Source organism: Ziziphus jujuba, chromosome 5 (assembly GCF_031755915.1).
Source record: "Ziziphus jujuba cultivar Dongzao chromosome 5, ASM3175591v1".
NCBI lineage: Eukaryota > Viridiplantae > Streptophyta > Magnoliopsida > Rosales > Rhamnaceae > Ziziphus > Ziziphus jujuba.
This window is the reverse complement of record NC_083383.1, coordinates 21,329,867-21,344,996: the sequence shown is the minus strand read 5'-3', so window position 1 is coordinate 21,344,996 and position 15,130 is coordinate 21,329,867. Positions and strand designations below refer to the sequence as shown.

General features: G+C 27.4%; 1 protein-coding gene across 1 annotated transcript; it reads left to right on the top strand.

Annotated features, from left to right (window-relative positions):
- The first annotated feature begins 492 nt into the window (after positions 1-492).
- On the top strand, positions 493-12,233 carry LOC107421334 (uncharacterized). Its single transcript, XM_016030558.4, has 15 exons — positions 493-714; positions 924-1,045; positions 1,169-1,228; positions 1,444-1,563; positions 1,950-2,069; positions 2,170-2,311; positions 3,055-3,225; positions 4,542-4,712; positions 5,223-5,329; positions 7,314-7,404; positions 8,138-8,279; positions 9,046-9,199; positions 10,322-10,438; positions 10,978-11,104; positions 11,632-12,233. The coding sequence occupies exons 1-15, from the start codon at positions 676-678 to the stop codon at positions 11,884-11,886; spliced, it is 1,938 nt and encodes a 645-aa protein (XP_015886044.3). The 5' UTR covers positions 493-675; the 3' UTR covers positions 11,887-12,233.
- Positions 12,234-15,130: the final 2,897 nt, after the last annotated feature.

Sequence of the window (15,130 nt, the reverse complement as noted above, 5' to 3'; positions counted from 1 at the left end):
AATTCATTTACCCTACCCTAGTCTCTATAAAGCAACAAAGAAAGCCCAATACGCCCAATATCAAGCAAAACGTCACGTCCAAGCAAAAGACCTCTCTAAAGTAAAGTCTAAACCTATAAAAGCAATCCGGTCGTTTGGCTTTGACCTTTATATCCAGGGAACGTCACGTTGACGCGAAGCAAAGGTTAAAAGAAGAAACTAGCAAGGCACTTACTCCCCAACAAAACTGGTGGAATGTGCGTGTCATCATAATATGGTTGATGTGATCCACCATAATGGATTACATATATAAAAACGTAATATTATATATTCACACATTGTTCATGACTTAATGGTCGGATCATTAAAGTAATCCTTTCAGCTTTCTACACATTGCAAGTTCTACACGTCATGACTAACAGCAGTGGTGGCGCTTGAGGAAGGAAACTAAAATACAGTAAAAAGAAACTATATATTATATAATTATCAATATTATAATAAAATTTCTTCATCTCAAAGTACAAGCTACCGGCTTTAAAACTATTAATCTTGGAGGCCTGATATTCTAGAGCTTCTGCCGCCCCATTATACCAGCCAGCACGAACATCACTATTTTCTCTCTAGTTTTCAATTTTGGACCTAAACTTTATATTGAGAAGATCAGCTAGGTAACCAGCGATAGACAGGCTCACCACAATGTCTCAAGGGGTGAAACTGCTACTTCTTGATCATCATGTTAGTCTATCATTATGTCTATACAATAATATTTTACTTGGCATTAACCCTATTTAAGCACTAACAGGGGTCTGGCCAATGTATCTTGCTCAATGATGCCCATTAGATAAAAATTGTTTATCTATATATGTACACATTCTTTTGAGTATCAACCTAAAATATTCTTTGTACATGTGTGTGTGTGTGTGTGTGTGTGTGTGTGTGTCCAGGTGGTTATGGATAATGGCATAGTTCAAGTGACTTTATCGAAGCCAGATGGAATTGTTACTGGAATTCAATATAATGGCATTGACAATTTACTGGAAGTTCTAAATGAGGAAGTTAATAGAGGGTAATTAATTAATTCATCATCACCTTTTATTTGCTATTGATGTCCTTCTTTTTAGTCTTTTTTTTTTTTTTTAAATAATATAGGGTTACTAATTAATTAATTAAGCCAAATGATCATATGCAGGTACTGGGACCTTGTTTGGAGTGAATCAGGAAGCAGTGGAACAACAGGAACTTTTGATGTGTAAGTTTTCTATTTTTTTTTTCTTTTTTCTTTTTATGGTAAATATATCTTGATTTGTATTATATATATATATAGATGAATATTGCCAATAGTACTTTTTGGAATTGTTACAAAAAAAAATTTAGTGAACTAGACAATTCATTTCTAAATTGTGTCAAAGCAAAATATAATCCAATATATTTAAGATATTGAAGAAAATTGATGCATATATGCAGGATAAAAGGTACAAAATTCAAGGTGATAGTGGAAAATGAGGAACAAGTAGAGATCTCATTCGAAAGAAAGTGGAATCCCTCTCTCAAGGACAAGCTTGTCCCCTTAAACATTGACAAAAGGTACTTAATATTAATATTAATTATTCCCACAAATTTTTTTTTTTCTTGAAGAAAATAGATCTTATGGTGGAATTCATCAGAACTACTTGGGAGTTCAGATCTAAGTCTGGAGATATACAGCCTTTGTAGCCTTTTCTGTCATAGCGATTATGCAGTATGATATGCACAAAAAAACATAAATGAGACTAGCTATGTTCAAATCCACAACTTCGACCCACAAAATGATGGGATATTAGCTTCCTTCCCTTTGCGTCCCCCCTTGAGTGTTATTTTCACATATATTTATTATATATAATTAAGTATATTGAAATTTTGCATTTTTTTTATCCTATAAACAAATTAATTAACTTGATAAGATTATCAATGATATATTTTTTTTCTTTCAGGTTTGTAATGCTTCGTAATTCCTCAGGCTTCTATTCCTACGCTATATACGAGCACTTCAAGGAATGGCCTCCTTTCAATCTTCCCCAAACCAGGATTACTTTCAAGCTCAGAAAAGAAAAGTACTTTCCCATTGTTTACTTTGCTTTAAAGTTTATATAAAATGTTTGAAAGTTAAGACGTGTAATTGATAATAAAATTGGTATGAATATATATGAACAGGTTTCATTACATGGCAATAGCAGATAACAGACAAAGGTACATGCCACTTCCCGATGACCGGCTTCCCGATAGATGCGAAGTGCTTGCACCACCTGAGGCCGTCCGACTTATCAATCCTGTGGAGCCTGAGTTCAAAGGACAAGTAATTAATTAATATATATATATATATATATATATATAGTTTTGTTAGTTTTGTTACGATGGACAATCACCCGCAATTTATGAATTATACTGTCAAAATTATATATAATTGAATGGAAAATGTTCACCGTATATAAACTGGGCGAGATCGACCATTATAGGAAAGTTTTTAATATATATACTATATACTATCCTCATTTCTCTGTGTTTATATATGTAATAAATTCCGTTTCAATGTTATGTATTTGATTCAATTAAATGGATTCCACCAAAGCAAAATGACCTAGTTGCATGCACATTTTAAAGTGAGCATATTTTCTACTGTATAGTCTCAAAAAAGAAAAAAAAAAGTTTTGGTTTGGTTTCTACTGTATAGTCTCAAAAGTTTTGGTTTCTACTGTAAAGTGAGCACATTTTAAAGTGAGCATATTTTTTAAATTTTGGTTTTCTTGAAATAGTAAGTTAAAAATATGATGTGCTAATATTTTAAATGTATATTATTTCACTAGAAATAAAACTAACTTAAGATAATATGCAAACACAGGATATGAAATCTACATATCTCTATTATTTTTCATCTTCATTTTAAATGGTGGTGTCTAATTGTATTACATATGTACATTTTTTTTCTATGGGCAAAACAATTACAATTATAACATATTTTATTTTTACAATTGATGCTGTAAATTTAATAAACTTTAAAACACGCAAAATTTTTACTCGCAAAGCACTGCATGCATGCAGGTAGATGACAAATATGAATATTCGAGCGATAACAAAGATCTTAAGGTCCATGGGTGGATATGCACCGACCCAGCCGTCGGATTTTGGCAAATTACACCCAGCTATGAGTTCCGCTCCGGTGGGCCGGTTAAGCAGAACCTAACCTCTCATGTTGGCCCCACTTGTCTTGCGGTAAGTTTTTTATTTTTTTTATTTTTGGATGTCTCTCAAAGAATCAGAAAGGGACTTTTAAGGGGTCTCCAATAACACATTTTACATATATATATATATATATATATATAATTGTTTTTAAAAAACATTTTATAATAATGACATACGAACCTGTAATGAATTAGATTAAATAGTACAAACAAGCAAGAAAAAAGCATTAATAAAATATTATCAATGTGTTCTAAAAAATGAGTTTTTAAGTTCTCACTCTCTTCACAAAAGTTTTTCCTTATGTTTATACCAAATGTTTTTTGAGTACTGGTGTACTCTATTTTCACTGTGGAATCCATGAACCCTAGATATGAGAACATACAATATGCTTATATAATCTTTTATGGATTGAAACGTAGGAGATATAAAAGAAAGCAGAGATGGAGTCCAAGGTTTACCCTAAATGGTTTGCTTGAGAATGCCCTTATTATCAATAATAATAATAATAATAAGTGCATCTTAAATGGGGTATGCCATTTGAACATACCATTACTAAAATATAGTATTGTTTTCCATTTGACATCCAATAAGGAAAATGCAAGATTTTGGGAATACTAATAATATAGTTCAAATTGTGGTTTTTAAATATTAGGTTCCCTAACAATAAAGTATGCGGACCCAATAATCTTCTATTAAATTAATTATTATTATGCTTTCATTGATTAAAAAACAAAAAAAAAAAGAAGGTTCTTGTCACAATTAATAAGATCTATACTTTGGTATTGTCATTTTCTAACATTTTTCGTTGAATTGTCACATGTTAAAATTTAACTTTGGCGTTTACTTTTGAAGAGCTTGTGTTAATAAGCAAAATTTTAAAAATGTTAAATACTAAAAAACAATTATCATGAAAGATGCTTTGAAAACATGTGTTGACTAACTTATATTAATGCTTTTTTAGAACTTTAATATTAATGTTATATGTACTAAAATATTTAGTAATTGATAGATATTAGGATTTATTGATTGGCATATTCAAGTTTAAATATAAATCAATAAACCGTCGAACAGATAAGAAAAAAAAAATCATTTAACATTGTCACATTGTTTGTTAACTAAATTTGATTGATATTTTGACAACTTTAACATTATTATATAAAAAAATAAAAAATAAAAAATCTTGAAAATCGACATTTTAGAGGCTGCTTTTGACTTTAAAAGCTAGAAATAGCATTTCAAAGGTGATACCAAATAAAACCTTTTCAAAAAATAAAATAAAAGAAAACCATAAATTTCGTCTCTTAATTGATATGCTATAATAATAATTTTATACATGGTATATTTAGATGTTTCTGAGCGCCCACTATTCAGGAGAGGATTTGGTGTTGAAACTGAAACCGGACGAGCCATGGAAGAAAGTATTTGGGCCTGTTTTCATTTACCTTAATTCGGCTGAGTCTGATGAATCTGGATCTGATCCACCTCTTCAGCAGCTCTGGGATGATGCTAAAACCCAGGTCGACTAATTATTATTATTATTATTATTTTTTTAATGTGATTAAGCATTTTTTTAATGTACAGGAAATCTTTCAATAATTATATTATTGGGGTCAAATTAATTCTCTAACTATTAAAAAGCCATAATTATAGAATTGTAGTTAAAAATATTTGACTTCGATAAGAAGGTATTCATCTCAACAAATTGTTATATAGTAGCAAATTTATAAATGTTTTAACAACTAAAGAATAAGGCATTAACATAAATAATTCTACAAAAAATTGTATATCATGTTAAACTTTGAATATAAACTACCATATATTTTTTGTAATATATAGATAATTATAATTATGTAAAGATAATGTTCTTCAACAAGGTATCCAAAAAAATTTCTAATTTATTACAATATTGAATTATTTTGTTATAAATAGTCTTAGTCGAGGTCAAAATTTTTTATAATTAGATAAAAATTATTTGATACCATTATAAAGATGTTTTAATGTATTTAAGCTTGATTTGGTGCGTTCAGATGATGATTGAAGTACAAAGCTGGCCCTATAATTTTCCAGCTTCCGAGGACTTTCCACCATCTGATCAACGAGGCAGCCTTAGCGGTAGATTGCTTGTGAAAGACAGGTACTTTCGCATTTTTGTAATTACCAGGAATGGACCAGGTGCGTTGCACACTACCACTATTCAATGGTATTTAATATTGTTTTATTAATCTTTGTTTTATATACAAAATTAATCAACGTGGTATTTTAATAAAAATTTATTATCACGGGTTAACTTAGGATATATATTTATATATATATTTAGAGTGCCACAAATTATACTATCAATTTCAAATGAATAATGTTAAAATTATTAAAATATTTATTAAATTTATTTACTAAATGATGTAACTAGATATGTATGTATCAATATTTAACTGTTTTTTTAATTTATTTATTTATTTAGAAGTTTATTTTTTATATTAAAATTATATGAATATGATAATTAATAATATTTTTACAAATATCATTTGATAAATAAATTTAATAAATATTTTTATATTTGTAAAATTACTTATTCCAAATATAAGTTATCAAAAACAAAAGAAAATTGTAAAAATGTAGTATATAAAATAAAATAAATAAATAAAATGTAGTATATAAATATTTTTATTTTTTGCTTTTCAATTTTACGGTCTGAATTAAATCGTTGGCTTTCAAATTTGAGATATATTTTGATTTGAAGCTACAGTAGGTCTCAATCCCCCCAAAAAATAAATAAATAAATAAAATTCTGCAGGAAGGTAGGGGAAAAGCATCCTAAGAAAGGAATAGTTCCCACTCAATTTAAGTTTTATCAATTATGAAATAATTAAAAATTAAATTTACATTAATAAGTAGTGTGGGTTTCATAAACATTATTATAGTAGAGTCCATTATTAAATTATGTCAATTTCATTTTTGATATCAAATTTGATACCACAAATGCCTTTGGTAGAATTTTTTATATCCTATAAAAGAGTAAAAAACTGCCTCTACATTATGTTTTAACATTATAATGGTAAATTGAAATGCTATTAGATATGCTGTAAGAATCTATAAATACGGGTCCAACCGTGTGGGTGGTGGGATCCATTTATAGTTTTTTATTTAATTTTTTACCCACATAGAATCTGAATCCTTTTACAGTTCCTTTTTCTCTTTTGTTTTTTTAATTGCTAAATATATAAAAATCCGTCAGAAAAACAAATACATAATTTTGGGCTCCACGAGGGGCCATTGGTTGGATGTCGAATTACAAACTTAGGCCTTTCATGCTGTTTCGTGTCGTGGGTGGAGGGTCCTGTTGGCTGGCAGGGGCGTGAGACAACTTTAAAATTTGCAAAAGCTGAAGGTTATTTTGGTAACTTAAGGGGGGCCTGAAAATTTTATAACAGTTTGCGGGCATTCTGCTTTTATATGTCGGTTAGGTACAAAGAACGACAGTATTTAAGATAGCATCCTCATATTACTCTGTTGGATAATTTATATTTATATGAAAGGTTTAATGCAATATGTAATCATTAAAGCCACTTATCTTTAATTTAAATCCTTATTTAAATAAAATTATATATAAAAAATGTTATTTTTTGTGAATAAAAAGATGTTATTTGTTATTGATAATTTATAAATAAAAAACACACGTATTATTATTTAATTAATTAATATATTAATATAATTTAAAATATATAAATAAATTTTTAAAAAATAAATATTATTAAATAAAAATCAATCAAATAATAACACATATTTTTGATAAACTAGATGATGTTTATCATATTATATATATATATATATATATATCCACATAATATTTTGACTTGATACTCGAAATTATTTTCTTATTCTAAATTTTTAGTTTAAAAAATTAAAAAATATTAAATGAAACTAATTAATATTTATTATATTAATATATATTTCATTAATTATAAATATCAATTAAAAGTCATATATAAAAATATAAAACTAGCCAGAAAAAAAAGGATATATATATATATATATATTGGTTTATAAATAAAGTTGGTAACTAAAAATTTCCTAAATAATTTTCCATCTTTGTTATGACATTGATTAGTCGATTGATACAGGTACATCAGTGATGATGATATATCAGCAACCTGTGCATATGTCGGATTGGCTCCACCTGGTGAGGTTGGGTCATGGCAAAGAGAATGCAAGGTTTGTTATTTAATTTTGGTTTTCGAATCTCCTTTTTACAGTCATGATACTACTAAATTAATTATTGTAAATTAGCCTACCTTTGTTAATAAGGACACTAGTAGACAATTAAGGTTAATTTAGCGCTAAATCCTTTACATCTGTACTTTTGAAGCCGAAATTATTTTAATAGTTCTATTCTCCCGTCTTTAAAAAAAAAAATTCATTAATGATTGTACTCAAAGATGGAGATTTTAGCCGCAGACTCGAAACGTGCATTATTTCCACTGATCGTTACAATCTGTGCTATAGTACACGAAGTAGTAGTTAATACCTAACGAATTAGAGAAAATAGGAAAGAATATTACAAAATGTTAGAGAGACTTTTCATTATTATTATTATTATCTTTTTTATTACTGGGGGATATGCGGGTTTCGAATTCAATATCATTATGTGAACAAAATTATTGACTTGTATCTGAAAGAACAATTGTTATAGAGAGAGTTAAAATTGATGTATACATATAATAGTAAACAATTAGTTTTAAATTTTCGTTTTCTTTTGAACATGCATTAAACCGGGGAAGAATATTTTTTAATCAAATCTCAAAATACGAATTAAACACTAGGTCATTATGATATCTCTTTAATCAAATCGGGAAATTAGAGACTAAACACAATATATAGGAATTAATTAATTGTTATAGAATTTATTTTACAACTAGTTTTATGATTTGTTTAATTAACTTTTTAGGGTTACCAATTCTGGACGCGGGCAGATGAAAATGGATATTTTGCAATAAATGAGATACGAATGGGAGACTACAATCTTTATGCATGGGTTCCTGGTTTCATTGGAGACTACCGAAACGACCAACTCTTTCAAATAACTGCAGGTCGTATATATTTTCTTTATTTTAGTTTTTAGTTGTATTATTGTTTCATTAATCTTTGATTTCATATATATATATATATATATAACAAGATTTAAATCAAAATTTTAATATTAGGATTAAAATTAAAATTTCCTTTTTCAGCATTTAGATTATATCAAAAGTTAATACTTAAAATTATATTTATTATAGAATTCATTTTTTCTCATTAAAGTTTTAAAGTTTTAGTATATTACTGAATTCATATATACTATTTTTAAATTTTAAATCTTAACTTTTAATATGATTTAAAGGTCCATAATAAAATATATGATATTAAAACTTATTAAATGGTTTTGATATAAGAATGACTGCTATATCTATTTCATACCTACTTATTTCATATATATATATATATATATATATATATTGGCTACCATCAAAATATCCAGATGGTAAAATTTATATATATATTTTTATATATAGAGTCAACTTAAATCAGAACAATTTGATACTTTTAATATCAAGCATTCCTTTACTAACTTTTAAGAATTAGTATTTAAAACTTAAAAATGATGAAATATGATTTTATTGATGTACTAAATTCTATTTAGGAAAACTGAATTTTATCGACAGTAAATGATTATTAAATATAATTTTAAATCTTAATTTTAATATTAAAAAAAATTAAAAAAAAATTCTGACATTAATCATGATATTGTAACCTAATTTGAGCTTGTTTTATATATATATATATATATATATATATATATCATAATATATTAACCAGGTTGTGATATTGATGTGGGTGATATCGTATATGAACCTCCAAGAGATGGGCCCACATTGTGGGAAATTGGCATACCTGATCGCACTGCTGCTGAATTCTATGTTCCGGATCCTAATCCTATTTATGTTAACCCACTTTACTTAAACCATGATAGGTAATTTTGTTTTTCTATATATGTATATATATATATATATATAAGAATTTTATAATGCGAACGTCTGCATATTTTTATTTTGCGGACGTTTACAAAGACGATAGTTTTTGAAAAAACCGTCGTCTTTGTGTATATTATTAACAATGGTTTCTTTATAAAACGTCTTCTTTAAAATGCACCATAGAAGACCTTTATATGTATATATATAGATATATATATATATGGAAAATTTTTCCAATCTCAATAACAGGTACCATGCTACAGTATCCTAATCTAAAATTATATATATATATATAGGATAAGGCTGTGGTACAGACGGTTCGTATTCGGATCAGTACCAAAGCCGATGTTTTTTAAATAAAAAATCAGCTTTGCTGTTATACATACATAGCAAAGCCGATGCTTTTTTAAAAAACGTCGATTTTAATGCTGGTCCGCATATGAACCATCAACACCATAGTCTCGCCTTTTATATATATATATATATATATTATATTTAGAAATAGTTTAAATGTTTTGTTAGCCAAATATATGTAGAAAACTCTATTATCATAGTGTACAATTGGTATCCATTTTCCCATTTTCCCATATTAAATTTTTAATTTTAAAATTCATTGAGAAAAAAAAAATATTTGAATGCAGCCAATTAAAAATAAATATAACAAGTAAGTTTGATCCATTAATAAAACAATTAAGAATGTACCTCACATCCAAGTTTAAAATCAAGTGAAATACTTCCTCCCTATATTGTAAAAAAAAAAAAAAAAAAAAAAAAACCTGTGAATGGTGATGACTGCTAAGGTGAAAAATGGAGGATTTTTGTGTCTCTTTTGATGTACATCTGTAAAGACATTGCAACCTTTTTTTTTTCAAATTAATTTAATTAATTAATATATAGCTAGACTTAATGTTTTAAGATTAATTTTTTTTGGCCAATTATATAATTTGATATTAATATTCATTAAACATATAACTGTGTTGTTTTGATATGATAAACGTACAATTATAATTGAGCAGTCACCCATACCATTTTTGTTACATCGCCATTTCGCCGGCTATATGTTTTGAAATCATCCATGGCTGTGATATAAATATTGTTTTATAAATATATATGTTTGACAGGTTTAGGCAGTATGGACTATGGGAGAGATATGCAGATTTATATCCGAATGATGATTTGTCTTTCACAATTGGTGTCAGCGACTATACCAAAGACTGGTTCTTTGCTCAGGTTAACAGGTACATTTAATGATTCCTTTAATAAATTAGCTTTTATATACAATATATACACATGTATACTTTGTCACATAATTTGGTCCATTATGAAACTTTGATGACAATAGAAATATATGACTGATAAGATGTAACAATAACAAAGTTTTAGTCGAATTTTATTGAGTATTCTGCAGTCATGCCTCTAAGTGTGCATGACTCTTTTTTTTTTTTTTTTTTTCAAATTTTAATTTAGAGATGGGGAACTCAAACTTTGAATTTGTACCAAAAGTAAATAACAATTCTGCCACTAAACTGTACCATAAAGACATTAGTCGTGCATGACTTGTTTATCCAATATTGTAGCGAAGTAAAATTAAGAGCTATAACAAGAGCAAGCTGTCCTAGTTCCGCATTTCCATTACTTTTTGTTTTTTTAATTATCTTTAGGAATATGTACATTATAAAATCAATATTTTCCTGTGGAATTTTTCAATCCTGAAATCATATATATATATATATATATATGAAATTAATATATAACGAATGTTCTACATACATGGCAGGAAGAAAGATGATGGTACATATGAAGGCACCACATGGAAAATCAACTTCAAACTTGACAATGCGAATAAAACAGGAAGTTTTGTGCTGCGCATTGCCCTTGCTACTGCAAATTTGGCTGAATTACAAGTATATTACATCTATATATATTTGAATTTTTGGACACTATCCCACAATTTAAAATCGAAAATACATGGTAATATTAAATTAAGATTATCGCATTAAAAAATAATTTTGAAAAGATTAGTTTTTATATATTATAATATATACAATAAATATCAGAAGAATTTACAAATTTATATCATATATTAATTTAGATGTGATATATAATTTGGTATGAACGCTGACGTCAAAATTGAGTAAAATAAATCTGTATGCATAAATTTAGGAATGTCTTCATTGGATATATGCGTGTATATATATATATATATATATAGATATATCATGGAAATTCTATTAAATGAATGTTCATATTAATTTTATCTTACAAATATTTTTAAAAGATTGTCGTTTTTTAAAAAATCGTCTTCTTTCTAGGATAACATTGGAAATACCATAATCTTTTCAATATTCATATGTATATTTATTTATTTATTATATTCCATTATTTGATCTTCAAACTTATAATTATTATTTTTTTATTTTAAACATTAAAGGTTAGGGTGAATGATCCAAAGGGGGAGCCTCCGTTATTTACAACAAGTGTGATTGGGAATGACAACACAATAGCTAGACATGGAATTCATGGACTCTACTGGCTCTACAACATAGAGATACCAGCCTCATTGCTTGTGGAAGGTGATAATACAATATTTCTAAAACAAACTATGAATACTAGTCCTTTTCAAGGGATTATGTACGATTATATTCGTCTTGAAGGTCCCCTGTCTTCTAATTTCGACACCAAATAGTAGAAGATGAATATATGTATGCACCTTCATTATTCTTTTATTTTTAGACAACTTTATCTCACTTAGTTTGTATTTGTATTATTTATTCTGCCTTTTTCATTTATTTACCTATTTGTTGATGTAATATACCTAATATTCTCATTTTAGAAAAGGAGACCTGTATAGTCGGGCCGTCTAATTGTGGTCATAACGCCCTTAAGAACACCCTTAAGAACAAGTCCAACAGGTTTTTATGATTAATGCCCCATATAGTCCAGTTAGAAACATGCCCTTCAAGTCTAAACTTTAGATTTTTCTATCCCTTTATCTAGAAAATGTGTAAAATTCCCTTTACATCCTTGTCCATTTAATTTTGTAAAAATCCATTTTTTTGGAAATGGATCATCATTCCACCCTCTCTCTCTCTCTCTCTCTCTCTCTCTCTATATATATATATATATATATATATATACTAGGTATGGCCACGTGCGATGGATGCACGTGGCTTGGATTAAAATTTGGATATTTAATAGTTTTTAATTAATTTGGAAAAGTTTGAATTAAAAAGTTGTTAAATTAATATTTTTAATTAATATTTTCCAATTCTTTTATAAAGATCTATTCTTAAACCAAGGTTTAAAATATCGATATCCATGGTAATATCAAAAGTTTAAAATATAAAAATTTATATGGAAATATCGAAAAATATCGAATATCGATAAAAAGTTATAAAAAATAATGAAAATTTGTTTTAAAAAGTGGAAATTTTTATTGAAACTTTAGAATTAGCTTATTTAATCCATTAATTATCAAATTGATTATAAAACTTGCTAAAATATTGAATGGATGTTATATTCTTCTTAGTGAATTGATTTATAACAAGCATTAATGATCATACATGAATTATTATTAATAAAAATATATCAAAAAATACATATATGATAAAATTATTTATTAGCTAAAATATATATAATGATTATTACAATTACATTATAGTTCATAAATATCATCTTAATACCACATAGAACTTCTGGGTGGTTGAAAATCATCGGTTTCTTCCTCATTTTAATTTTGAGATGTGAAATGTGAGAAGTAGTTATGAAAAGATGTATCTCCCTGATAATTTTGTATATAATTATTAATATGCCAACCATATGGATATTGCATTATTGGTTGACTATGTGCATAACTACTACTCTTTGATGGTTGAGTTTGAGATGGTAACCATGAGTTACTATTTGATGACATTCCATACATATCCATTGAATAAGGATTATGAAAATGACTTCCAACCCTCATAGATCGAAAATTCATAAAAATTGAATCTTCTTCTTGTTGTGACATCTCCATTATAGATTTTTCTTTATGTATATAATCTTTTCCAATAGCACCGAATCCTTGACCTGCATCTCTACTCCCATGATCTTCATCCTGTGTTGCATGTGTGTAATATTGTTCACCAGTAAATGGGTTTAATCCAACTTCTTGACTTGATGATTCCCTTTGGCCATTACCTCTTCTAACTTCTAATTCAGATAATTTATTGAAGTTATCTTCATCACCACTGGAGCTAGAGTGACTACTAAGAGTCTCAAATTGTGAATGTATACTACCTGATGGAGCTGAAGTACTAGTAATTCTAGTTGGTTCTCTCATAAGCCTTTGAAATTAATCACCACTACTAGAATTTACTTATTCAGCAATCACTTTTTGAACATTTATTCCCTCTTTTTCAGCTTGTTGAGCAATCTTTGGATCAGGATTCCCTGAGTCTCAAATTGTGAATGTGTACCACCTGATGGAGCTGAAGTATTAGTAGTTCTAGTTGGCTTTCTTATAAGCCTTTGAAATGAATTACCACTACTAGATTTACTTCTTCAGCAATCACTTTTTGAACATTTATTCCCTCTTTTTCAGCTTGTTGAGCAATCTTTGGATCATGATTCCCTTCATGTTCATCCATTGGTACATTTGATTGCCCTCTTCATCTTCATCTTCTATTATAGCTTCAAATATTATGATTTCCAAAGTTGAAAAATATAATCCACACTCTTTGTATTTTTGCTTTATCGATATTTAATAAATAAGTAGAACTTGTTAATATTATTTAATTCAATTCATTCTATTTTGTTTATATCACTAAATTTTTAAAAAGTAATTAAAGGGTTAAAAAAATTATCAATGAAGTTAATTTGATAAAAAGTTTTACTAAATATCAATAATATTTCTGAATTTTTTTAAAAGAATTTAAAAAATATCGGATATTTTCGAAATTTCAGAGGAAATTATAGATTTTTTTAACCAAATCGTTAAGGATTTGATGTAGATATTTTATGAAAATTTCCATGGAAATTTTTCCTAAATTTTAGAAATTTCAATGGATATTATGGAAATTCTGTCCATTTCCATGTTGAATGTAAATTTTATTTCGATCCCTTTAAAAAATGGAAATATCAAAAAAATATCAAGGAAATATCAGATATTTTAAATCTTGTCTTAAACTATTAACAGACATAAAGAAAGCAAAAATCATTACCATTCCTAATTAGATTCTAGCTTTATCCTTGGAAAGTTTTTTTTTTTTTTTTTTATACACCAATCAATATTGAGATGTCTTTAGCTATTTACTGAGAATAAATTAATTTTAAAACTAAAAACATAAACAATTTGTTTTGATTCTAGTCCATTATCATGAGATTAAATCATTCATGGATTTATATATTAACTAAAAGAAACACAAAAATAAAAAATGATCATAGAAAATATAAGTACAATCTTAAAAACTCATAATTACTATTTTACTTTCATTAAACAAAAAGTTGTCACAAAATACTTGTGTCATAGATGAAACTGTCTTAGCATCATTGCTATCTTCCTAAGATAAATTGTAACATTTAATAGAAATGTATTAGGCTATACGTAAATCAATTTTCTATTATGTCTTGCAATGTACAAAATAATAATGTTAGTGTTACTATCATAATATAGTCAAAATGTGATGTGAGTTCACAAAAGGTTGATAATAATCTACTTATGAACTGATAGTAATCTATCATGTCAACATTAACAAAAAGATAGTTCCCATGATGAAAAACTAAGCATTGTCTTTAAGCTTGGCAAGCTGCTTCCTACTTCCTTCATTAAACTCTAAATACTTTCAACATTCAGCACTATTGGATCTGCCTCACCTGCACTTTTGGAAACCATCGGCTTTAGTTTCTTTGTTGCATTGTTTCTTGTAGTAGGCTTTGAAACCAAATTAGCT